General features: G+C 38.3%; 1 protein-coding gene across 10 annotated transcripts in view; it reads left to right on the top strand.

Moving 5' to 3' along the window:
• Window positions 1-23,903, top strand: part of PCGF3 (polycomb group ring finger 3) — a 132,922-nt gene that overhangs the window by 36,600 nt on the left and 72,419 nt on the right. For 9 of the 10 annotated variants that reach the window (XM_041471183.1, XM_041471198.1, XM_041471224.1 and 6 more), the window contains 7 exons: window positions 2,752-2,848; window positions 6,575-6,630; window positions 7,589-7,699; window positions 8,211-8,299; window positions 11,373-11,510; window positions 13,525-13,605; window positions 15,016-20,376. In XM_041471183.1, coding sequence (XP_041327117.1) covers window positions 2,752-2,848; window positions 6,575-6,630; window positions 7,589-7,699; window positions 8,211-8,299; window positions 11,373-11,510; window positions 13,525-13,605; window positions 15,016-15,063 — 620 coding nt within the window. In that variant the 3' untranslated portion in view covers window positions 15,064-20,376. Of the gene's footprint in view, window positions 1-2,751; window positions 2,849-6,574; window positions 6,631-7,588; window positions 7,700-8,210; window positions 8,300-11,372; window positions 11,511-13,524; window positions 13,606-15,015; window positions 20,377-23,903 lie in introns of those variants that run through there. The other variant, XR_005955447.1, reaches the window with a different exon arrangement.

Raw genomic sequence — 23,903 nt, 5'->3', positions numbered from 1 at the left:
TTTTAACAAAACTTCATACATGTTGGCATTGTTTGTAATGTGTAAGATAATGCTAATAATGTATGTTCCTGGAGAAGCATCCTTGCAAAATGCATTATGAAATTACCCTCTCTGTTGATATAGTGAATTCTCTTCTAAATTATACCAACTTGAAATTTTCATTCTCTTCTACTCAGAACTGCACATTTTTCCCTTTTCAATTTTTCTCTAATTTACTGATCTTTAGCCATTCACTAGTAAATGAAGTTCTTGAGTCCTTTAGTGAAAGTAATTTGGAGGACCAAGGCCAGTCCTCTGGAGGAACAGAGTGAATTTTTGTAAAACTGAATTAGGAGAAAACAATTTTTCTCGTACTTATTTCTCTGCTGTGGTTTTAGTTTGTTGGTGACAGGCCACTGAGTCAATTGCTAAAACTTCATTAGTAGTAACTAAAAAAAAAGTCAAGTCTTTTTTTGGTTTGTATCTGTTCCTTGATTAAACTTCTAGGCTAGATGATGTATGCAGGTCTTGTTAAACTTTGTGTTTATAATGTCAGTATTTTAGTGTTTACATGTGAAAGCTGTCCTATGTTATGAAAGGGAAAAATCTAACATTATGAAACATATCATCTTCTGAGTGCATCGGGATGATAAAAGGTCAGCTTGAACTAGATACAGAAATGAAAAAAGTCAAGAGAAGTGAAACTGTTAAAATAAAAAAGTGAGCATTAGCCTTGCCTGTTCCTGTTCTGATTAAACCTCTCTGATGTGTTTAAGAAATCAGAAAATGTACAGCTAAGTTCATGTCCACAATCAGTGCCTGTATGTCTGGGTGAACAGAGATCAGAGATACTGGAAAACCAAAGTAATGGAAAATTCTAGAAATAATATTGTTTCAGACCGTAGAATGATTTCCATGTTGCATGTCCATTATTCCAAAGACTTCTAGTTTCAGGAGAGTTTATAATCTCAACCTGACCCCAGAAAAAAAGAACCTAGATGGCTGCAGCACCCTTCATAAGCCATCTAGTGGCATTTATTTGGATGCTGTGCTCAGACTGAAACCTGCCAGAACATTAGCTAACTTGTGACCAGTTCATTTTAGGAGGAGTTAGTGTTTACCAAGCTGGAAGATGTACTAAAATGGGATGATGTTTTAGATATCAGAGATTACTTTGGGTTGGAAGGTAACTATTAAAGTCACATAATACGTCACCACTGCAATGGGCAGGGGCATCTTCAGCAGCATCAAGATGCTCAGAGTCCTTGGTGAAGCTGTGCTGACTGTCTGGAGTCATCTCACTGTCCTCCGCATGCCTCAGCACAGCTTCTAGTAGTCCATGATCTTCCCAGGCACAGAGTTAAGGCAGACATGTTGTTGATTTCCAGGTCTCATCCTTTCTACCACTTCCTGAAAGTGGAAGCAGTGTTTCCCTTTTTTCTAGTCACAGGAGATTTCACCGGACTGTCAGGACTATCGTTGTTAGTGGCTTGTCAGCTACATCAGCCAATTTGAGACCCTGGGACACATCTCATCAGGTCCCAGAGACTTACGTGTATTCACATTGCCAGGTGCTCATAAATCTGATCTTTTCACACAGTAGAAGGGATTTTACACCCCCAGTGCCTCCTTTGCGGTTCATCTGTGCGAGAGCTGTGGGAGGAGAAATTGCTAGAGAAGGCTGAGGCAGAAAAATTGAATACCTCTGGTTTGCCAGTCAGGTTTATCTGGGGGTTACACATTGTTTGGCCTTCTTTTTGTGACATACTTAAAGAAACCCTTTATAATGCTTCATATCCCTCGCCAAGTTCAGCTTCAGCTGTGATTTGACCTTTATGACACTTCCCTGCCCAAGTTAGCAACATCCCTATACTCTTTCCAGGATACCTGTCCCTGCTTTCTCTGTCAGATTCTTTCATTGGCTTGGTAGGAATGGAGTTTGTCTTCACTTTTGCAAATGGATCTACTGTTCTGGCACTCTGCTGGAACAAGCTGCTGTGCAAGATGAGGCTTTGTCTTACCTCTGCCACCAACAATGCTGTCATCCTAGGTGTGTAAATGCAAAACACAGTGCAAAGTTATAGTACTTCATTTACTGTTACTTTTTTTTTTCAGTCAATGGGTGTTTATGTAATTGTACTGTCTTCTTGTTTGAGAGGTAGATGGCACTAGAGTTACAGAAATCCTTTTTTTTTGTGTGGTAAGTGCATTAATACCAAGACTACATGAACTAGTGCACTTCAAGAAAACCTCCCTTCTTTTCTCCATACCTTCTCAGCTATAACTTCAAGTGAGTGAAGATATCATGCAGTAGTGTATTTTATGAGTACTGTTTTGGGGCACTTTTGAGAGGAGAGTGGTGTATAGTTTACTTTGAAAGTTTACTTGTTCTGTATGTGCCATGGTTAAAGCAAATATGTTTTGTTTAGTATCTTAATGGCAAATCGTTCCTGTAATGTCATCCATGCAAGCTGAATGTTGACCTGCTAGAAATCGTTCTAGTAAATTTTGAAGTGAGATTTTGTGTTGTGTACTGTGTTAAGGTTTTTTGTAGGTGTGGTGCTTTAATTCTAGTGCATCCTTTCCCTATATCAGGAAAATTTATGAAAGGTACTGGAAACTGTATTCTGCAAGATAGGACATCATGCACTTACGATGTAGAAAAATGAACTTCATGTAAATTTCAGTAATATGCATTCTGTGACTGTATAAAAGCAGACTTCTGTTATGCTACTTTTATTCCTTTTTAATTGTGAATGTCTTTTTTATTAGTCTGTAGAAGCTGCCTAGTGAAATATTTGGAGGAAAACAACACCTGTCCAACGTGTAGGATTGTTATACATCAGAGCCACCCATTACAGTATATTGGGTAAGTATAAAAGCAGAAGTGCAGGTAGCTTCACTCTAAACTGGTTCATCCCCTTTGATACACTACGGCTTTTCTCAAAATTTTCATTCATGCTTATCAGCATGTTAAACATTGAAAAAGAGGTATGAAGGAGATTGAGGAGGAGATACAGCATGAAACTTCTGCTATGAGTTTGCAAGGCCTTAGCGTGGCAGCTTATTCCAGACTTAAAACAAGTAAACTATACACTCAAATGTTTAATTTCTGCATGACTTTTAATGGGATATAGTAATTCCTCATTTTGTATGCTTGGGTTGTAAAAATTATATATATGAAACATTTGTAGGAATTACACTTTTACAAAATTATCAAAAATTAGTCTCAGTTGAACAGTGCTTTTCAGTGTCTGACAGTAATAAGAGAAATAATTTTCAGCTTTGTTGTTCAGTTAATCTTTCAAAGGTCTGCTTAGGTCGTAGGAGCAGATAAGAATGTCATAGAATCATCACAAAATGGTTTGAGTTGGAAGGGACCTTTGAAATCATCTAGTTCCAACTGCCCTGCCGTGGGCAGGGACACCTTTTACCTAGACCTGGTTTCTCAAAGTTTCATGAAGCCTGGACTGAACCTTGCCCCCTCCATCTTTCTGGGGATGGGGTATGCACAATGTCTCTAGGCAGCCTCTTCCAGCCTTGGCACTCTCACTGAAGAATTTCTACCTATTATCTAACCTATATTTGTTATCTTTTAGTTTAAAACCATTCCCCCTTGTCCTATGACTACATGGTTGTGTAAAAAGTCTATTTCCAGCCTTCTGTTGGGTTCCCTGCATGTACTGGAAGGCTGCTCTGAGGTTTCCCTGTAGTCTTCCTTCTCCAGGCTCTACAGGTCCAACTCTATCAGCTTGTCTTCACAGGAGAGGAAGTCCATCCCTCTCGTCATTTTCATGGCTCTCCTCTGGACTCCATCAGGTCCACATCCTTCTTATTTGGGGGCCCCAGCGCTGAAAGCAGTGGTCTAGGTGGGGGCTTTTGCAGGCAGAGTAGAAGGACAGAATCACCTGCTTCGATCTGCTGCTGAGTTTCTTTTGATGCAGCCCAGGTTGCAGTTTGCTTTCTGGACTGCAAGTGCACATTGCCAGGTCATGCTGATGTTTCCATTTGCTAATATCCCCAAGGCCTTCCCCTCAGAGCTGCTCTCAGTCACTTTTCTGCCCAGCCTACATTTCTGCTTGGGATTACCCCAGTCCAGGTGCAGGAGCTTGTACATGGCCTTGTTGAACTTTGAGCATCACATGGACCCACCTCCTTCCAGCATTCCTTCCTTCCAGCATGTCCACTGCCCCACACAGCTTGGTGTTGCTGGCAGATTTAATGAGGGTGCCCTCAATCCCACTGTTGTTGACAAAGATGTTAAACAGCATTGATCCCAGTACTGACCCCTGTGGGACCTTGTGACTGGTCTCATCTTGGATATTAACTGTTAATCACTTTTGAGTGCAACCATCCAGCCAATTCCTTATCCACTAAGTGCTGCATTAGTCAAATCCCTATCTCTCCAGTTAGGGACAAGGGTGTTGTGCAGGACAGCATCAAATGCTTTGCATGAGTCCAGGTAGATGCCATGACTCACCCTTTCCTCATCCACTGTCTCTGTAACCTCATCAGAGAAGACCACCAAATCTGTCAGACGTGGTTTGCTCATAGTGAAAGCCATGTTGGCTGTTGCCAATTTCCTCCTTATTTTCCAGCTGCACTTGCATAGTCAAATTGCATGTTCACTAAGTATTTTTGTTGTGTTTTTTCCTCTTTTTCTTGCCAGAAAAGACATTCTCTTTCTTTTCCTCCTGCTGATGAAAATACATTGTAATAATGTGTCTGCATTAGCTGTTGCATATCAAGTAGTGTTTTGTCTTCCATTATGAAGAGCTTGTGTTTGTTCATAGCATTTTTCAATGTGCCTTTCTCACTTCTATAACAATTTCTGAAGCAATGGTTTTAGCAAATGAGTCTGATTGCATTTTTACAGAAAACTGTCCATGTTCTACACACACTTGCATTGCTCAAGCTCATCCTCATTCAGGAGCCTGAAACTAAGTATGCTGTCTCCACATTAATACAATACACTCATACTCCTGTGTGAGTGTATAATTAAAGGGACAAGTACATGCAAATAGGAAAGAATGAATAAATGACATGTAAGACAACATGTTTGTCTTGGTTCAAAAACCTGGGTCTTTTGCTAAAAGGGCCAGGAAACAACATGATATTGAGAGCAGCTAAAAGGCAATTTGTTATTTGTTTTTTATTGTTGAATACACTTCAACTTAAGTAAGCTGCTTAAACTAGTTTTGAACTATTGCCCCATCGAAACTGAAACAGACTTTGTCCAGCCTACTTTTGGATATATTTATTTACCTTTTTAAAAAAAAAATTGACAGTCCGGAGTTTCACAAGGTGTTTGAAAATGGAGATTTAAACTCCTATTCATCTCTGTATGTCTGAAAAATAGGTAAACCAAATGTATCTCCTTGTTTACATTTCTAAATACTGTTAAATAGCATCATAGAATCTTAAATTCTTTGGGACCTTAAAGATCATCTGTATGATCTAGTTCCAGCCCCCAAATTGTCACCTCTGATTTAATGGTGATGTCTTACATATTTTTGTTCAAGTAATTTTGGCAATGTGTTTGCAGTCCATAAATGACACTTCATAATCTCAGCCTGTACAAATGGGATTGCTGCTGGTGAAAATGACATGAATTTAGGATAAGTGATATTCTGAATCTTGTTGTAGTGCTACTTAGAATATTGTAATTACTGTTTGTAAATGTCTTGGTTTGTCACCATTTCTGTACTTGCTTACTGATCTCTACTGCTGTGAAATGCTCATGTCAGGTGATGAGAAGCCTGAGACTACTTTAGTAAGCCTTTTCTGTTCAATTCAGGACTTGGTACTGCAGACACTTTTGAGGTAATGGCATTGCAGCAAGGCAGACACTTGAAATGCTTCTTATACTATTTCTTAATGGGAATTTAATATAATATTTAATTTCTTTGAGAACATAGCTTATTTTAGATTAGAACTGGATTTTTCTAGGTGAGCTGGGATTAAAGTTTAGAATCTTAACTGGCCCTACTGTTCTACTTGCAGTGGGATTATTACCTTTTTTTCATTTGAGCCATACTACCACTACAGGCTACTTAGCTACATAATGTTTCTCATAGTTACTTTGTCCTTTTAAGAACAAAGTAAAATTTAGTTTGTTGTGGTCTTTTTGTGTGAACTGGTCTCATGCATTTTAGAAGAATCCTAGTAAAGACAACTAATCTAGAAATGTGAGAAATTAGTCTATAGGAGTGAGAAACAAGCTATTATTGATTCTGTTGTAATAAAAATGAGTTTACCTCTAAGTTGGAAAATAATTTTAGATTATTACTGACATACTTGTCTTGGTGCAGAAAGACATACACAGTGGGGTGAATTCTTCTACAACCTAGTCTTTCTCAAACTTTCATTTGTTTTCTGTCTTAGCTTGTACTTTTTCATAATTTCTTTTGTGTTGTTGTTCTTTCTGGTTTGATAGAAATACTGATTGAGAAGTAAAATTCTTCTTAGGTGAATTTTGAGATTTTTGCATATGGTTAGTACTGGAACTTTTTAAAGAGAAATGTTTTCAATCAAGATCATGAACTTAAGCTTTTGATTTTGTTTTTGGTTTTTTGTTGTTTTTTTTCCTTGCTAGTCATGACAGAACAATGCAAGATATTGTTTACAAACTTGTGCCAGGCCTCCAAGAAGGTAAGTTGTGGTGTGACCTTTTTAAAGGTCAGTTTGTACTTCTTTGACATTAAAAGAAAAAAGAAAGTCTCAAGTGATGAAAAAAGGGGTGGGAGAAAAAATAGAGATAACTAGACTCTTTCACTTGTATAATTTTTAGCAATTAATTTAATTTCATACCTGTACTAGCAGCAACTGAGTGTGGGGGTGGTGGGAGACAACATGGGATGTTTCTTCCAAAAGCAGTATTATGTAAAGCAAAATAGTCATTCAGCTTTTGAATGTTGCCATACCATAACTCTAATTTGTTTTTGTTAAACTGAATACCTGTTGTGCAAGCTTTCCAGAATTCTCAGAGGTAAAATGCAATTTTAAAATGCTTTTAGTTTCTGCTGTTTTGAGAGTTCTTTTTTATTAGAGAACTTTCAATTACTGTTTTCATAATCCTCTTTGACATGAGATCTGTTTAACTAAAGAAATACTTTATAAATATTGCTCAGTGGTTTTTTTTGGTCTTAATGTATGTTGAAGCTTTCATTTAAATAGAGTATTTTACTCTGTTGAAACTTCTTTTTAACCAGAGCATTTTCAAATATCAATGTGATTAAATAGATACTTTAAAAATTATTTCTGGGATATTGAAAATCAGAACTATGAATAAAAATTCAAAACCAATGTTTTGACTGAAATACGGTCATATTCAAAATGGGGGATATGCAAAATTAGCTATTAGTATTTTAAATTCCATCTCATTCTAGCAGTAATAGTATAGTAGTAATTACACAGATAATGTTATGCTTTTGTAATTCTGAAAAATAAGATTAGGCATAACGTGATGTGATAGGAGAGATAGAAGATAGTAAATAATGACACCACCGCCACTTGTTGGCAATCCTTAAGTGGGAAGGGATTTGGAATAACTTCATAAATATTGCATTAGAACTTTATTACAGGGATTAATATTTGCAATTTTAAACAGCGGAAATGAAAAAGCAAAGGGAGTTTTATCACAAACTGGGCATGGAAGTTCCAGGGGACATCAAAGGGGAGACATGTTCTACAAAACAGCACCTAGATTCTCATCGAAATGGTAAATAGTCCTTTATTTATTCTGTCTTTGGTGGGTGACATATAGTAAATTGATAGACAGATCTGTTGGAAGTATGTGCCCAGTGGGTATATTACAATCATAATTGTTTCCTAACAGCAAGGAATAGAATCAACCTAGGATTGTTGCCTTGTCCCTTATTTGTGCACAGAATTCTTGGTTTTAGCTGTTAATAGCATGTTGCTTGTGGCAAAGTTGTCTCCATAGTAGTGCCTACATGGGGACTGTGAAATTACCCAGCTTCTGGGCTGCTAGCAGTTGAACTCCATAGGTGTTCTCCTCTTTCATGTCACGGGCTGTTGGCTGCAAGTGTTGCTTGAGCCGATAAGCACAATTTGGGAATAGCAAAGCTTATTCTATACTGCGGTCCTGAAATGTGCTGTTTTAATTGTATTAGCACTATAAGCTAATAATGCTGTTGAGTATATCTGGGATTTATATATGAAAATAATATATATGTACCCCATATATCTGGTTTTTTTTTTAATCTAAGGTGAAACTAAAGCAGATGAAAATATAAATAAAGAAACTTCAGAGGAAAAACAGGAAGAGGATAATGACTACCACCGAAGTGATGAACAGGTGGGATCGTAGGGCATGCTCTAGTTTTATCTTGTGTTTTAGCTGTTGTGTTTTGGTAAGATAACTTTGATAATCTAACTGAGAAGAAAATAAGCTTCTTTCAAGCTACTTTTTCTGTTCTCTGATACAAACATGATGCAGTTTGGGCAATGCTTTTTTGTAAGCATGAAGTTTACCTTTGGGTTTTGGCAGGAGAATACATTCAAATCTTAATGCAAATGTCTTTATAGTTCTGACTGTTTATGAGTCTTCAAAGTTTGCTGTCAAAACAAATTTGTGTAATTTTCTACCTTCTACAGGAATGTACCCCAGTGTTACCATGATACATTAAACTGAATGTGTATTGATAATTATGAATTAACCCTCTGGCACTGTTAACACATTCAGTGCAGTTAGCTGGGTGCAGTTGCAATGAGAGCTGCAGGCTGAGCTCTGGATGGGAGCCCGAGGCAAGAGGCCATGAACTGCCAACCCTTGGCACAGGAAGGGGCACAGGGACCTGTGGCATCAGCCTGGGGACTGGACACTGAGACACAGCAGGAGCTGAGACCCCCAGACTTTGGTGCTGCTAGGGTATGAAAGCCCAGGGGTTCCTTTGTTCAGGGCCCCTTCTCAGAGGACTTGGATGTCTCAGACTCTGCTATGGGAAACCTGGGGTTGAGTTGGTAAGGAATCCTGGTCCAAATGTGAGTGTGAGGGGTGTAGCTGTGAAGGGGCTTCAGTCCCAGCTTAGGTGGTGCAAATGTGACTGCCAGAGTGGCTCCTGCATGGTCAGACAGCAAAGCTTCCTCGACAGCACTCTTACTAACTGGTCAACAGGTGATTGAACATGAGCCAGCAGTGTGCCAGGGGGCAAGAAGGCCAATGGCATCCTGGCCTGGATCAGGAATAGTGTGTCCAGCAGGCCCAGGGAGGTTATCCTTCCCCTGGTGAGCACTGGTGAGGCCACACCTTGAGTCCTGTGTCGTTCTGGGCCCCTCAGTTTAGGAAGGACATTGAGACGCTCATACATGTCCATAGGAGGGCAACAAGGCTGGTGAATGGTCTGGGACACAGGTGCTGTGAGGAGCAGCTGAGGGAACTGGGGTTGTTTAGACTGGCTCAGGGGTGACCTTATCAACCTCTGTAACTCCCTGAAAGGCGGGTACAGCCACGTGGGGGCCAGCTGGGCTTCTCCCAGCAACCAGCAACAGAAGAGGACAAAGCCTTAAGCTGTACCAGGGAGGTTTAGGCTGGACATTAGGAAAAATTCTTCAGAGAAAAGGTGATTTTGGGCATTGGAATAGGCTTTCCAGGGAGATGGTAGAGTCACTGTCCCTGGAGGTGTTTAAGGAAAGACTGGACATGGCTGTTAGTGCTGTGGTCTGGTTGACAAGGTGGTGTTTGGTCACAGGTTGGACTCAATGATCTCAGAGTTTTTTTTCAACCGAAATAATTCTGTGATTCTGTGATTGGTGTTTAAGGCAACTGTGCTCTTTAAATCTCTTACAATATTTTATACAGCTCTGGTCATCAAGGGTGTACAGGTTCTCAGAACCCCTGAGAGCTGTCAGCAGGGAGCAAAACCTGTATCTAGACTTCACTAGAGACCACCTGCACAGGTGATACTTGACCAGCATACCCAGCTGATGTGCACAGTGCCTGATACTGGATTTTTGTCCACGGTGTTTACTTTGTAAGAGAACCACCCCCTTTAAAAACTGCATTCAATTAATGACATTTTCTGATTCAAGAGTGAACTTGAAACAAAAAAAGACAGAAAAAAGGAAAAATGCAGCCTCCAGCCTCGAGATTTAATTAAAAATCCAGGACCTCAAAGATATTGAACCACTTAATTCCCAATATCTGTTTATCACAGACAGGTGATAAACACCTACAAGTTTTCAGCTGCCAGAGATCATCATGAGAGCTGCCGGCTGAGCTCTGGATGGGAGCCCAAGGCAAGAGGCCATGAACTGCCAACCCTTGGCACAGGAAGGGGCACAGGGACCTGTGGCATCAGCCTGGGGACTGGACACTGAGACACAGCAGGAGCTGAGACCCCCAGACTTTGGTGCTGCTAGGGTATGAAAGCCCAGGGGTTCCTTTGTTCAGGGCCCCTTCTCAGAGGACTTGGATGTCTCAGACTCTGCTATGGGAAACCTGGGGTTGAGTTGGTAAGGAATCCTGGTCCAAATGTGAGTGTGAGGGGTGTAGCTGTGAAGGGGCTTCAGTCCCAGCTTAGGTGGTGCAAATGTGACTGCCAGAGTGGCTCCTGCATGGTCAGACAGGGAAGCTTCCTTGACAGCACTCTTACTAACTTATTACGAATTTTGTTTTCAGCCTTTAATACTAAGTCAGTGTTAGCCCTGTATCATAAAAATATCATAAAAGCAGGGAAGCCCACTGTTAAGTTTTAAACACAAATCTTGTTTGAAGGTGAAAATTCCCTTTGGTATAAACAAGCCATGCCTTTTAAGTTTTCTGGTTATGCGTGTCCAGAGTAACTTTAGATTGGGTTAATTTTCTTCTCAGTTGCCATGTAAGGGAACTTTCAAAGGGATTATACTTGTTACTAGATCCTCCTAGTGCAATACAAGTGCATACCATCACAAAGAATTTAGACTGTAATGAATAGCTGGAAGGGAAAAAAAGTGAGCATTTGAAATATTTGTCACAGCATTTGTATTCATTCTTTCTAAACATGTTAAAATTAAACTAGATTAGCAGTTGTATTGGCAGTTAGAAATTATGTTAGAAGCAATCATTAAGAATTGACAATGGTTTTCTTACTGCTTTCTTGCTCTAGCTTTTATCATGTGGTCCTCTTAAGCTATTGACCGCCTATGAATTTGGACTGAAGTAGCCTCCTTGTTCCAACATCAAAAATTACTACTTGAAGATTTTTCTCTTATTACTTACCACTCAACTTATGAAATCTTAGAAAATGTGGTTTTCTTAATAGGTGTTTCAGTTTAAAGAACACTAGTGCTGTACTTCACTGTATTGGATTAATAAAAACTGCATGTGGAATACATAGCGGACTGCAGAAAATTGTTGCAGCCAACTCCTGATTTTTTGCCTTTTCCTGAAGGTAAGCATCTGCTTGGAGTGCAATAGCAGCAAACTGCGTGGATTGAAACGAAAATGGATTCGTTGTTCTGCACAAGCAACAGTCTTGCATCTAAAGAAGTTTATTGCCAAAAAACTCAACCTTTCTTCTTTTAATGAGGTAATATTTTAATTTTTAAAATAAGTTTACAGATACAAAAATTTGAAAGGGGTGGGTTTGTTCCTTTGCAAAAGGATGTCTTTTATTTTGATTTTATTTTCAGAAAACAGAAGCATACACTGCTTCTTGAATTATATATTATATAGCAATTTTCTTGTCCTTTCTTGGGTCTGTACAGGACTTTCCACTTAGTTTGCACTGCATTTTTTAATGTGCATTTACAAATAGTTGAACAAAAAGGCTTGGTTATGTGCTTCCACGTGTGTTGAAATGGACTCTGGCAAGATGATTTGTTTGATAGATTGTAGTTGAGTTCATCTCCAGCATTTTAGGAAGTTTGCACTCTGCAGCGGCCAGACAGAAACCAACACTTCAACAGTGAAGCCCAGCTGAAAAGAAAGCAGCACAAATACATTATTCTTTTCTGTGTCTTAGTGAAGCTCAGTCTGAAGCTGCTGCCTACACAGCCAGAGTGTTATCAGATGTCTACTTTTCCTTGTCTTTGCAGGGTGTCATGGGAAGAATTTAAGTTGAAAGGTACAGGAGGAAAGGCAATACTTTGAATTTCTCCTAGACCAGATTCAAAAATGAAAAGTGGCAAACTATGAATGCAGCCCCTATTTATCACTTGGCTGGATCTTGGTTACAGTTTCTGGGCATCTCTCTTGATTCTCAGCTTGACATCTCTCAATTCCATGTTATGACACTGATTCACTGAATTTCATTAAGACATTTCATACAAATGAAATCATCTGCTTTCCAGTCCAGTGTGTCAACACCTTGCTGCTCAAACTTGTCAACAGCCAATTTGCATCTCTTATCACTTTTCCTTCATAGCTCCTGTACACTTCAAACACTCTCTCCCTCTTACGGTTCAAGTATACCCCCAGACTCTGCCAGTTTTCCTAAAACAAAACTATGTATCCCATCTTGTTCTCAGCTGGCTCAGAGGTGGTTGACTCCTGGATTTAGCCCAGCAGCTTCATAGCTACAAGGATTGTTCAAAAGGGTTTATTTTTAATATGTTCTTTTGGTATATGCATGTGTAAGCCCTCCAATGCAGTGTGCTAAGATGTAACTTAAAAATCTACTTGGTTTCTACTGAAGGAAAAGCTTTTCTGGAGTACTGTTTATTTCCTTGTTATCCCTTTCTGCCTTTTTAAAAATTACATAAATGATCGTGTAATCATTGTACCAATACCAGGTAACATAGAAGGAGAATTTGAGCATGTGGTTACTTGGTTGCTTGATACAGACTATTCGAGGTTTGAGTTACTGCCATTTAAGTGGACTGCATGCACATACAGGCCTTTTTGGGCTATGGGGTAAAAACATTGTAACATAAGCCACCTTCGTGGGACTTGCTGTTTTCATACATGTTCCCTGGTTTTAGTTCATGTTCAGATATTGTAGTTCAGCTGATTTAGTAGTCATATGATCCTCATGCTTTTATGTTGAGATCCTCCCTGTTTCTAATATCAAGGTTTTTTGAAACAGTGATAGAAAACAAAAAATACCTGTTGAGTATCTGTAAAATTCCTGGAAATGTCACATATAAGTATATGGCAGATGGTGTTTTTTGAAAAAACTGCTGCCCTTGTAACAATGCCACCTGACTGGTGTTAGGAAAAAAAAAAAAAAAAAACATAGTATGCGAAATAACAGCTCTCTTTGAGATTTCTGTCCCATTGTTCATGTATTCAACCTTTTTAAAGCATGTAAAGCTTTCAGGAAAGGACCTTAGTACTGCTTGGGAAGATAAATCAAACATTAAATTCTTATCATGCTATATTTCTTAGGCAGGTGTTGACATGGTCTTTCAGTACTTTATGTTGAGAGCAGGTATTATCTTTTCTTTCCTGGTATGATTTTTGTCTGCAGGGCAACTTCAGGATTACGAGTACCAGTGTCTTCAGAGAAAAAAAAGTCTTGTATTATGTGAAATGTGTTATGTGAAATACGTTGTTTGGTGCGTTGGGTCCCAGTGAATTAACTGTCGCCTTTATTTTGTCAGCTGGACATATTATGCAATGAAGAGATTCTTGGCAAGGACCATACGCTCAAGTTTGTAGTTGTTACTAGATGGAGATTTAAGGTACGACACAATGATTCAATGTAAATTATGAAGTGGCCAAATAAAATGTTTATAAAATAGCGATAATTTGGAATATACTGTGGTATACCTTTATGGAAAGTACTTTTATAAGTATCTACTACAATATCCTTAGACATATTTATTTGTTTCCAGTAAATTAAGGAAAAGAGAATTAAGTATTCATTGCAAGAGAAAAGGGAACACTGTATTAGTTGTCAAATTGTTATCAAGTCTGTCAGAGGAAGCAGAAGCTACAAAAAGTATTACTTTTAACCCCTTCAGGCAGTAAGAATGAATAGCAAAACTGAACACTTGGGAGGGAAGTCAACACTGAACATAGTATATGTATACATGGAGTTATTGGAACAAGTTTGTATTTGTAATGCAAAAGCAACACATTCTGAGCATACCATGTACACTGAGGTGAAATCACTCGGTGGCTGTGGATGCATATCTAGAAGAGGTCCATGTGGAAGCAGAGAAGCATTTTTCTGTCTTGGAATTAAAAAATAATTGACCTGTATAAGAGTCACAGGATAAAATCAGTGGTCAGTGTTAAAAATGCAGAGATGTCACAAGTGGAATCCTGCTGAAATCTATTTCATATGGTGTTTCTGAATTACCTGGAAATGGATTTGAGTAGTTCATTACCAGTGCAGTGACATCATTGTCATTAATTAGGTTAGTGACAGATTGATGATAAAATATTGGATGAAGTCTTTACAGTTCTCAGTGACAGGTGATTAACAAACATCTGAAGCTGAATGTAGGTATAGATAAAAGGATACAATGCAAATGTTAGGGTTTTGTGGTGTAGTTGAGTGAACCAGACATGAGCATCAAATTGATGTACATCTGTTCAGTCCACTTTTCACCCGTGAGAGATCTGTGTAATTGTGAGTCATGTAGAAAGCAGAACTGTAAACTGCCCTCCCAAGTGAAAGAAGTGGTGGGTGTAAAATGGAACTGAGATGCAGAAGGTCCAGAACAAACAAGCTGAAGTAACTGTTTTTATAAGACACAGAAGTCCATGGTGCAGGATGTTGTGGTGTGGATGTTTGCCTATTTGTAAAAAAATCAACAGATGCTTTCACAGAGGACGAATCAAGTGAGAGCTATTAAATGTGAAGTACCACATACTCTAATGCTGCTTTCTAGACATCCCTTACTTCAGGGAGTTTTCCAAGATAAACAGATCTGCTCCTGAGATAAAGGGGAAAGGAGTCTTTATCACTTGTTTGAGCCCCACAGATGAAGTTGCACCTTGTCTTTGTCTTGGTGAATTTTTGACAGATCAGATAGCTGCTCTTGTATTTAATTGAAGCTTTAATTTACGACGCAGAAATTTTTCCTTCTTAGCAGATTAGTTCTGGATTTGTTTCTTAACTTACTGGTATTTCTGTCTTGCAGAAAGCACCTCTACTGCTACATTATAGACCCAAAATGGACTTGCTGTAAGGGAACTTTATTGTCCTTCTGGACAGAGCTTTTTGCAGAGACTATCATCTGGCACCTTCTTAGTGCGTCACTAATCACATGACACAAACCAGCTGAATAATTTTGGAAGACTGGAGGGCTTTCATAGTGGGCTGTCCTGAATATTTCTTCTAGGGATGTGTTACCTAGACTTCTGGGCAGACAATATTTATACTTTTTTTGTATGGAAGAAAGAAGTTTCAACTCAGCAAGACACTACCAGCATTAAGTTTACAGATACTGAAAACACTTCACAGTTCCATGTAGCTCAGCCTGATTTGTCTCTTACGGTTACACACAGAAAAAAAGTTTGAGTGTTGTGGGGTGATATAAATATGTTGCTTTTGACACCAAGTTGCATTTAGTTACTTCTTGCATTCTAAATCTTTAAAAACTATATTTTTGCAAAGTGTTATTGTCTTATATAGTATGCCTGATTGCATTGGCTTTATTCAAGTTATTCTGTAGAGCATTGAACATACCTGATAATACAGTGACTGGTGATAATTTATTATGCTGCATTGAAAACTTAAGAAGATCTGGGAAACCAGTAAATTTGTCATTTTTGCCCAGTTATTGCTCTCCCTCACCTTGTGTTTTAATAAAGTTTTGATACTTCTGTATACGTGTTAATTTGGTAAGACTAATAGAAATAATTTCATTTGATTTTAATGTGCTGTGATCTATATTTTGCTATGGTATAAATTGCACCACGTAATGACAAATACTCACAAGTGCTAGATTTGTGAATTTCTTAAAAAATAAACATTTCTTATGTATTTGTGGCTTGCAGAAATCAGTTTTTAATTTAGAGAGAATTTGGTATCACTAGCTATTGAAAAAGTGGCTCTTGGACAAGTATTGCGGATTTTTCATTTCACTGATTAAAACTTATGGGCAGCTTTAAATTTCTTCAGCTGTTTTCTTATGAAACCATGGCATTTTCCTTGCTGCAATTCCTAACTTACATGGGATGGGGAGGAAGGGGGAGTCAAGACAAGATTATTTTAGCACCTTTTGGCCTTAACTAGTAATTTTGCTTGCATCAGCCCTAATGGATGCAAGGTAATACACATTAATGTATGTATGGGTACATACATCTGTATACACATATAACTATTTATGTTATAGAAAGAACCCTCAATGGCACTTAGCAGGGCTCACTGCACTTTTTGTAAGGCTTTTGGAAATAATTGGCTTTTAAAAAACTGTAGTTGAAAGTGATTTCTGCAAGCTATATCCACTGTGTATCGTCCATAGTACAATTGTAAGAACATTTGTCTGACGCAGGTGTGAAGTCACTGAAAACAGTGTATGCCCTATTATTGCCAGCTGGAAATAGTTAACCTGATTTTTGGAAGGAATTTTTTCCTATCAGCTGAAAATGCTAGTTGCTATTCCTATTATTAAACCCTGTTATTTTTTGATAAATTGTCTTTGGATAAGTAGCTCTGCTTCCTCTTGCTGTGCTCTTTTGCTTCTTCTGCTAGAAAGTGCTACTTAGTAACCGGAAGCTGATACTGCAAGAGATTTATCTAAGCATTTTAAATATTCTTCCTCTTGAGTTTTCAAAGCCCTACATTCCTCAGCACATTTCCCTTAATGTCCCTCTCGTGGCTTCAGTTCTCCTTTCCCAGCTCAGCTGCTGCTTGTGCTTACCTTTGACAACAGGGCTCCTTATTTTTGATTACAGTCAGAGATGTGAGTAGCAAGGAAATGAAAAAGAAATTATGTGAGCAGAGAATGAAAGGGAGCCTCCTGAATTGTGGAGATGGAAAGGAGAGCCACACAATGGCCAGAACATGCTGCTGTCCTTGCGGGTGAAAGTCTTAAGATAGCTGCATTTGAATGTTTAGGTTACCCAGAACTCCACATCTGGTTCTTGTGTGGTGTTTGTGTGCATGTCTGTGATTCATGGAATCAAATTTGGCTCTGATTTTGTCTTGCTGTTTGTGTATTTTCAGCTTTTTTTTCTGTCTTTAGCATTACTTGATCTGGCAGAAAAGAGCAAACAAGATCATGTGTCTACCATTTTTAAAACTTTCCATGAAAGCAGTCAATGCAGGTGGTGTGGATGTGTACACAAGCTGACATAATGGGCCTCTCTGGAGCTGTTTCTTACGTGATTGTTACTGTTCTAGTGTAAATAAGAGGCTGGCTTTGCCACTGAGGCCCTGAGAATGTGGACAGGACTGTAAGGGTCCCGGCTCTGTGCACCCATAGTATACACACAGTGGCTGTACCTGATGTAGACATTGACCTAAAGCTGCCAGACAGCATTCTGATTAACCACCTTAATCAGAATATATATATATATATATATATATATATGTACACACACAAACAAAAATATATATACATATACACATATAAATGAGATCTGTCTACCTCAAGTGTGTGTACTGCAGGAAACTTTTGTATGACTAGATACTGACGCAGTGCTGTTAAAGTACATTGGGATTTCATTTCTTCCTTATGTACTTGAGCAACTGAGAAATTAATTACGAATACACGAATTCAGAAGCCTTTCAAATCTATCTCTTGCTGTAACAACTTACAATACAAAACTCATAAGTTTATAACCATCCTTAGAATCACTTGAATTTGTTATGGTGCTATCAGTATATAGAAAACTCTGTTTATATGGATACATAAATTCAAGCCAGTATTAATACCTATAGCTGGGGTTTTTGCTTGTAATTGTGTGTAACTGCTTTTGCAATGTGTTTAATCTGATAAAACCACATCAGTTTAAAAAAAAAAAAAACACAAAAAAACCAAAAAAAAAAAAAAAAAAAACAAAAAAAACAAAAAAAACCGAACGAAGAAAACCAAACAAAAAACCCCCAAACCAACAGGAAACTCCAAAATTACTCAGTTGTTTTTCTAAATCACATGTGATAACATCTTCACTACAAAAATTGCCCTCGGAAGTGGTGTGACTCTGTCTGTACCATATGTTAGTCTCACTAAAAGACTACAGTGTAGAGCGAGGTCTTCTTTGGGTCAGAGCCTTGTTGAATTTCTGTGACACTTAAGAGACAATTTATATCAAGATTATATTGGGTAAAGTAACCCTGATACTGTTGAAAGTTGGACTAAAATTTGGATTCGACCATACATATTTCTTAGTCCTGATGAGATCATGGTAGTTGATTTTGGCTTTTGTGAAGATGCCATTACTGTGAAGTAGTTTTTACAATTTCTTATGCTGGTAAATAGTTGCAGTAAGGAAGTATCTTGTTGCATTATCCTCAGCAGCAGTGAGACTGATGAATCACCTGGGCTTAGAGTCTCATTAAGTATACTTTCAGTAAAAATAAAGAATTCAGATAGAATATATAATACTGAATTTAAATAAGATTTGGGGGTTTAAATTTTAACTTTATAAAATTATTTATTCTATTTTAAGCCTTCTGTCTTATTTTACCATCCAAGTATTTTTGGTTTTAGTGGTCCAGCTTTATTTACGGGCATATAAATTGAAATTGTAAGATGTTTCTACAAGCTTCTTCATTTTACATTGAGTAGCTTATCATCTGTATGTTTTTATTTTGTATGGATAAAGAGCATTACTTATGCTTTTGTGCAATAGGTTTGAAACATGCATTTATTAGGCTTATGTTTAAATTGTAAATGTAGCATCTACTTACCATTACATTTAAAAGGAATGTAGATGGCTTTTCTCACTTGTTCAAATGGAGTTTTATTTGGGGCTGTTATTTGGGGGTGGGCGTGTGTGTTTTATGCTTTGTTCCATTTTTTATTTTAAGAGTGAAATGGGGGATTTAAAATATCTGTAAGTACAAGAACTATCTGTCAGCAATATTTTAAAATAAATGATCTTGCAAGAAACCTTAATGTGAATTGTGGAAGCAATCTACAAGACTTGCAGCCTATCTGAAAATGTTTTGTGCCATTGTTAGGTCTGGTATATTTGTGTACCATCATACCTGGGAATATTTTTTTCTACGGTTGTGCAATAGTATACACAACACTGTCACTCAGGAGATATGGGACCGTAAAAAATATCAGACTACAACTATGATGGTGCTATTTTTTCCAATAGGCTATGAGCCTTTGAAAGCTTATGTGGCTCTTATTGTCTTTATAACAACACAGTTCTAGGGGATTTACAGATTTTTTTTTTTCTACTAGATGATAAATATAACTTGCTGTTTTACAGCATTCTGCATATTACGTTGAGATAAATATAATAGGAAAAAGCCAACCAGTCTGTACATCAGTGAGATGAATCTTAGGTACACATTTTGTACAGAAGGCTTTACTGAACAGAAAAATCAAGTTTCTGCTTTTCCTCAGGTAATCACTTCAGTTTGGATGTTTCACTGAAAGCGTTAATGCAACTTTAGTTAGTCTGCCTAAAGTTGATAACAGAAATTGTTCTGCACACGAGTCTCCCTACATAAGATACAATTAGATGTTACTTGGGTCTTGAGATCCATTTTTGAAGAAGTTGCAGAGAGCAACAATAAAGAATATGGAACAATGCTTCAATCTCTGCTCTCATCAAAACTTGCAGTCAGGACAAAAATTACCTAGCAACTTGGGTCTTGTGGCAAATCAACAGGTAGTGTTTTACCTGTTTTATTTATATACAAATTAAAGGTATAACTCTACTATTTGTTCCATATTTTATCCTACTTAGAGTTTTTTGGAAATCTTTTGAAGCCACAATGACCTGTCCATGTCCTGGTGGTAGGATAGGAACTACATGTCCAATTCTATGAACATCTACATTGGTAACTTTACTAATAACCTGGATGGTTCCACAGAAACCAGTGGGATCATTCATTCAAACAGAGGTGTGGCTGAAGGAAGAACTCCTGAGTTTTGAGTACTGATACTCCACTATTTTTGTTATTTCTGTTTGAAATGGAAAGTATTGGTTTGATGGAATCTTTAATTCAAGTGACTTATCTGGACAAAAGGAAAGTTTGTTCTTTCCTTCTGCAAACAGGATCATTTTGCAGTTAAGGGACAATTAGCCAGTGCAACCACTAAGCCTTTTATCCTCATATATGGCATAATAAAGATTCTGGAACTGTCAGAGTGTAAAACCATATTTTTGGCTTAGCTTCATTTAAAAGTTTACAATTTTTTATGCTTTGTGTTGCTGTGTAATTTCTGTACTACTGGTGGCTAGTTTTGTCTGAATAAGCCTTTTGGGGATTAATGCTTAATGTTTTGATTTTATGATAGTGAAGCTTGTATCCAGTGTTTTGCCAATGAATACTATATGCTTGTTAATAAAAGCAGAGAAACTAACTGAAATGCTGTGAGGCTGAAAGTTTTTGTCCCATTCTCTCCCAGGAACATAAGGAGCTAGCAGTCATCGTAGCACTGAATAAATGCAGTGTGACTGAAACAGAGGTGGTGTGGCATTGCATTGTCATAAAATCTGCCTTTTGCTCAAAACAGAAGGATGGCTTAAAGTATTACTCCACTAGAAGTATGTCTGTGACAAGTGTGTGTCAAGTAACTGCTAGGTAGGAAATTAAATGGCTTCAGTCACCAAGAGGGAAAACAGCGCTATCCTGGTGTCTTTGTGTACCTGGAGAAAAAGGTACTTACCTGACCTATCTGCGCGCCTTTCAATCTTACCCTTACAACCTTACTGTGGCTGAGACGTTAACAGTGCAAAACAGATGCTGCAGTAGTTGAATTTCTTGCAGCATCTGCATTACATGCAGTAATGCAAATGTATAGCTTGTGAACTGCTCTGCATGCTGAGAGGACAGTACCTTTATTTATGCTCTTGGCTTGTTAGGAACTACCAGCAACTCTGGGCTGCTTTGAAGTCAGTTTTATTCATACACGCATTTCTTATTTGCACTGACATTACTCATACATAGTTGTCCTGAGGAAATTAGGCATTTGCCACTTACTAGCTTCATTTAAATATCAGTATGAGAGACTAACTGCAGAAGAATCCCTTTGCCTGTGTATAGTCACTTAAAATTGAACAAAAATTATCACTAATTCAGCAAGTGTTACTTTTTGGAAGTCTTCCAAAAGACTTTATTATATGTGGTTTTAATACCTACCTGAACTTTGTGCTACTGGTTGCTTCCATCTATCTGTGAAGTAACCAGTGATGGGCCTGACTCCCTCCCTTTCCTGAACATGGTGTTATTCTAATAAATAAAGTGTAAAAACTTCTCCTGTTTGAAATTCCCAAGCATCACAAAAAGAAATTGTGCTAATAGTTGTGTTTGCTAGCCCTGAAAGCATCAACCTGCCCTGCAGCCAGTAGAAACTAACTACATTTTTTATCCCAGAGGAAATACAAAAGTTTTTACTGGTATTTCTTGCTTTATATGTAACTTAGAGTTTCTTATTTTGCTGATTGACTATTCTGCTACAAAAAAAAAATCATTACTTTGAGTGCACTACTTCTTTTTGTGCAATAACTGCTTCCTTGGGGTTAGAGCAGTCAGAGAAAAAAATCCATATCAATTGAATTTGTGCATTTAAGATAGATAAATTCAGCTGTTTAAACCCAGGTGTAGACATAGTCACTCAGGATTCAACTGGCCACAACTCAAGTTAGGCTTAATCCAGTGCTGCATATGAATAGAGGTAAACTGCAGTGCAAATCCCTAGTACCTCCATAACAAGTCCCTGTACATCTTTAATTTCCAACACCATCCTCATTTAGCTTTTTATATTCTTGGTTGTTTTAGGCTTCCTTTTCATTACTTTTATTTTGAAAAAGTCAAGCAATGATCTAGCATTAGTGGAGAAAAAGGTTTGCAAGAGTAGTCTGAGGGATTTGGCTACTAAAAGGAAGATGTGATCCACATCTGTATAAATATGTCTAGTCTTTCACATGGCAGTGCGCTTGCACTTGTCACTGTGTAGCGGTGTTCTACTGAAGGGCTTGAATTGGACATGTCTGTGCTTTGTGTGTTTTGTGTAATGATTGCATGTCAATGTGTCCATGGAAATGACAACAGAACAAAAATAAAAGCCATTGGCTTCAGTCTGAAGACTGATTGGGTGATTTCCATGAGAAGATGTTGCCGTTAAAGCCTTGTTTGTTGTTTCCTGCCCCAGTTTGTAGTTTGCAATTGTTTCTTCACACACTTGAAGAAAGTAAAACTTCATTCTCATTAAATTCTTAAAGGCTATTTGTTTATTTGTTTTCTCCTTTGATGCAAAGTTCACTGTCCCTTGCCTGAATCCTTGTTCCAAGAGAACACAAAGGCTTTGATTGTGGGTGCTCCAAGGCTGCACCATATGACAGTTTCCACTACTGTTGGGAGCAGTACTGACTGCTGATGCAGCAAATAATGTCTGTACTTCTGGTTTTTTCTACTGGTTCTCATCAGAGCGCAGAACAGAAGTTCTGCTTTGGTGTACTTTGTAATACAATGTACTGTCCAAATGCTTCTGTTTTCCCATTTAAGCAATGCCTTTGTAACTAGCTGCAATGGATTGTATTAGCATTACTTGGATTATTGTTTAATTGCATTTTGCTCTTTTGCAGAAGTGCCTGGAAAGAGACTAGTACACTAATGAATCTTGATGTCAGCTAGAATGTGTCCCTTGGGCTGCTCTCACACCTCTGGAAAAGATTCCTTTCTCTGCTTTGTGTCAGTGTTGCGGACTGCAGCTGCACATCTGAGACTTGATGATTTCAACTGAAATGCTCAGCTTTGAGGGTCTCTCTAGATTTTATTGAGCCATTGCAGTGGGCATTGCTTAAAAATGGTCAATGCTGATTTGAAGCACAGATGATGAGTTGTTTCTGGGTCCTCTGCCAATGGCACCTAAACAGATCCTCTGTGTTGTGACTCAAGAGAAAACAAGCTTCTCATTCTGATGACTGTCTTCTCTTTCCTTAGAAAACAAGCAGTCCCAAGTCTATGTATTCTGATATGACAGGGACTGCTTCACCATTTCTCTCTTCAAGAGCTTTTGGAGATTAGAGTGTCCTTTACAGACAAGGTTGACTACTCAGGCTCACAGGGTCTCACAAGTAACTTTGCTATTGTTAACCAGAATGGCTGGAGGCTAAGCAGGTGCAAAGAGTTGCTCACAGGTCTGTGATGGGCACCTGGGGTAGCTCACATTGCCTTCAAGAAAGTTCTCAGATCTGAGGTAGTAGGTGGATCCCACCTTCAGCTTTTTTCATAGCTGATTGGCATCTTGGTACTGTTTGTCTGATCTCTGAGGGTCCTTCTTAAGAAAGTATGCTTTCAACTTGCCTTGGGCCTGATCCTCTTGCTTCATTGGCTTTGGTGGGTTGACTGCCTTTGTTGCTGCAGTGTGGGAGCTGTTCCTGCTAGATATGAGAAGGCCTCATCTGTCCCTCTTTCCCTGTTCAGATACTCTGATCTGTGTGGCCCATTTGATGTTGCACATCATGTTGTAAGTGGTGCAGGTGACAGTTCAGCTTCCTGCTTCATGCTAGGAGCAGGAGCCAGTTCTGTTGGTGGTGTTATAATCCGCCGCCATCATGGAGGAACAAAGAAAACTCTCTGTGAATAAGGCAGGATGAACTCAAAGGTTCAGTTATTCCCAGAAACAAGAATAAAACCAAAACGAGGTTAGACACTGATACCAAAAATATTGATATATTTTATTTAACAGTAAAAGAGGTAAAGAGAAAGAAAAGTAGAGAAAAGTTAGAAAAAGCTATGGTTACTTTAAAAAATAGCCCACCACCACACTCTTGCTACCTTTTTTTGCCACTGATACCAGGTTGGGACGAAGCAGTTTGTGCAGTTTTTTTCTTATTTTCTGCCATTTGAAGTGTCATATCTACCTTCCCCAATCTTGGGAGCAGCTTAGCT

Source organism: Pyrgilauda ruficollis, unplaced genomic scaffold (assembly GCF_017590135.1).
Source record: "Pyrgilauda ruficollis isolate IOZ18807 unplaced genomic scaffold, ASM1759013v1 scaffold106, whole genome shotgun sequence".
Lineage (NCBI taxonomy): Eukaryota > Metazoa > Chordata > Aves > Passeriformes > Passeridae > Pyrgilauda > Pyrgilauda ruficollis.
Note: the sequence above shows the minus strand (reverse complement) of the source record. Positions and strands in the feature narration are given on the sequence as shown.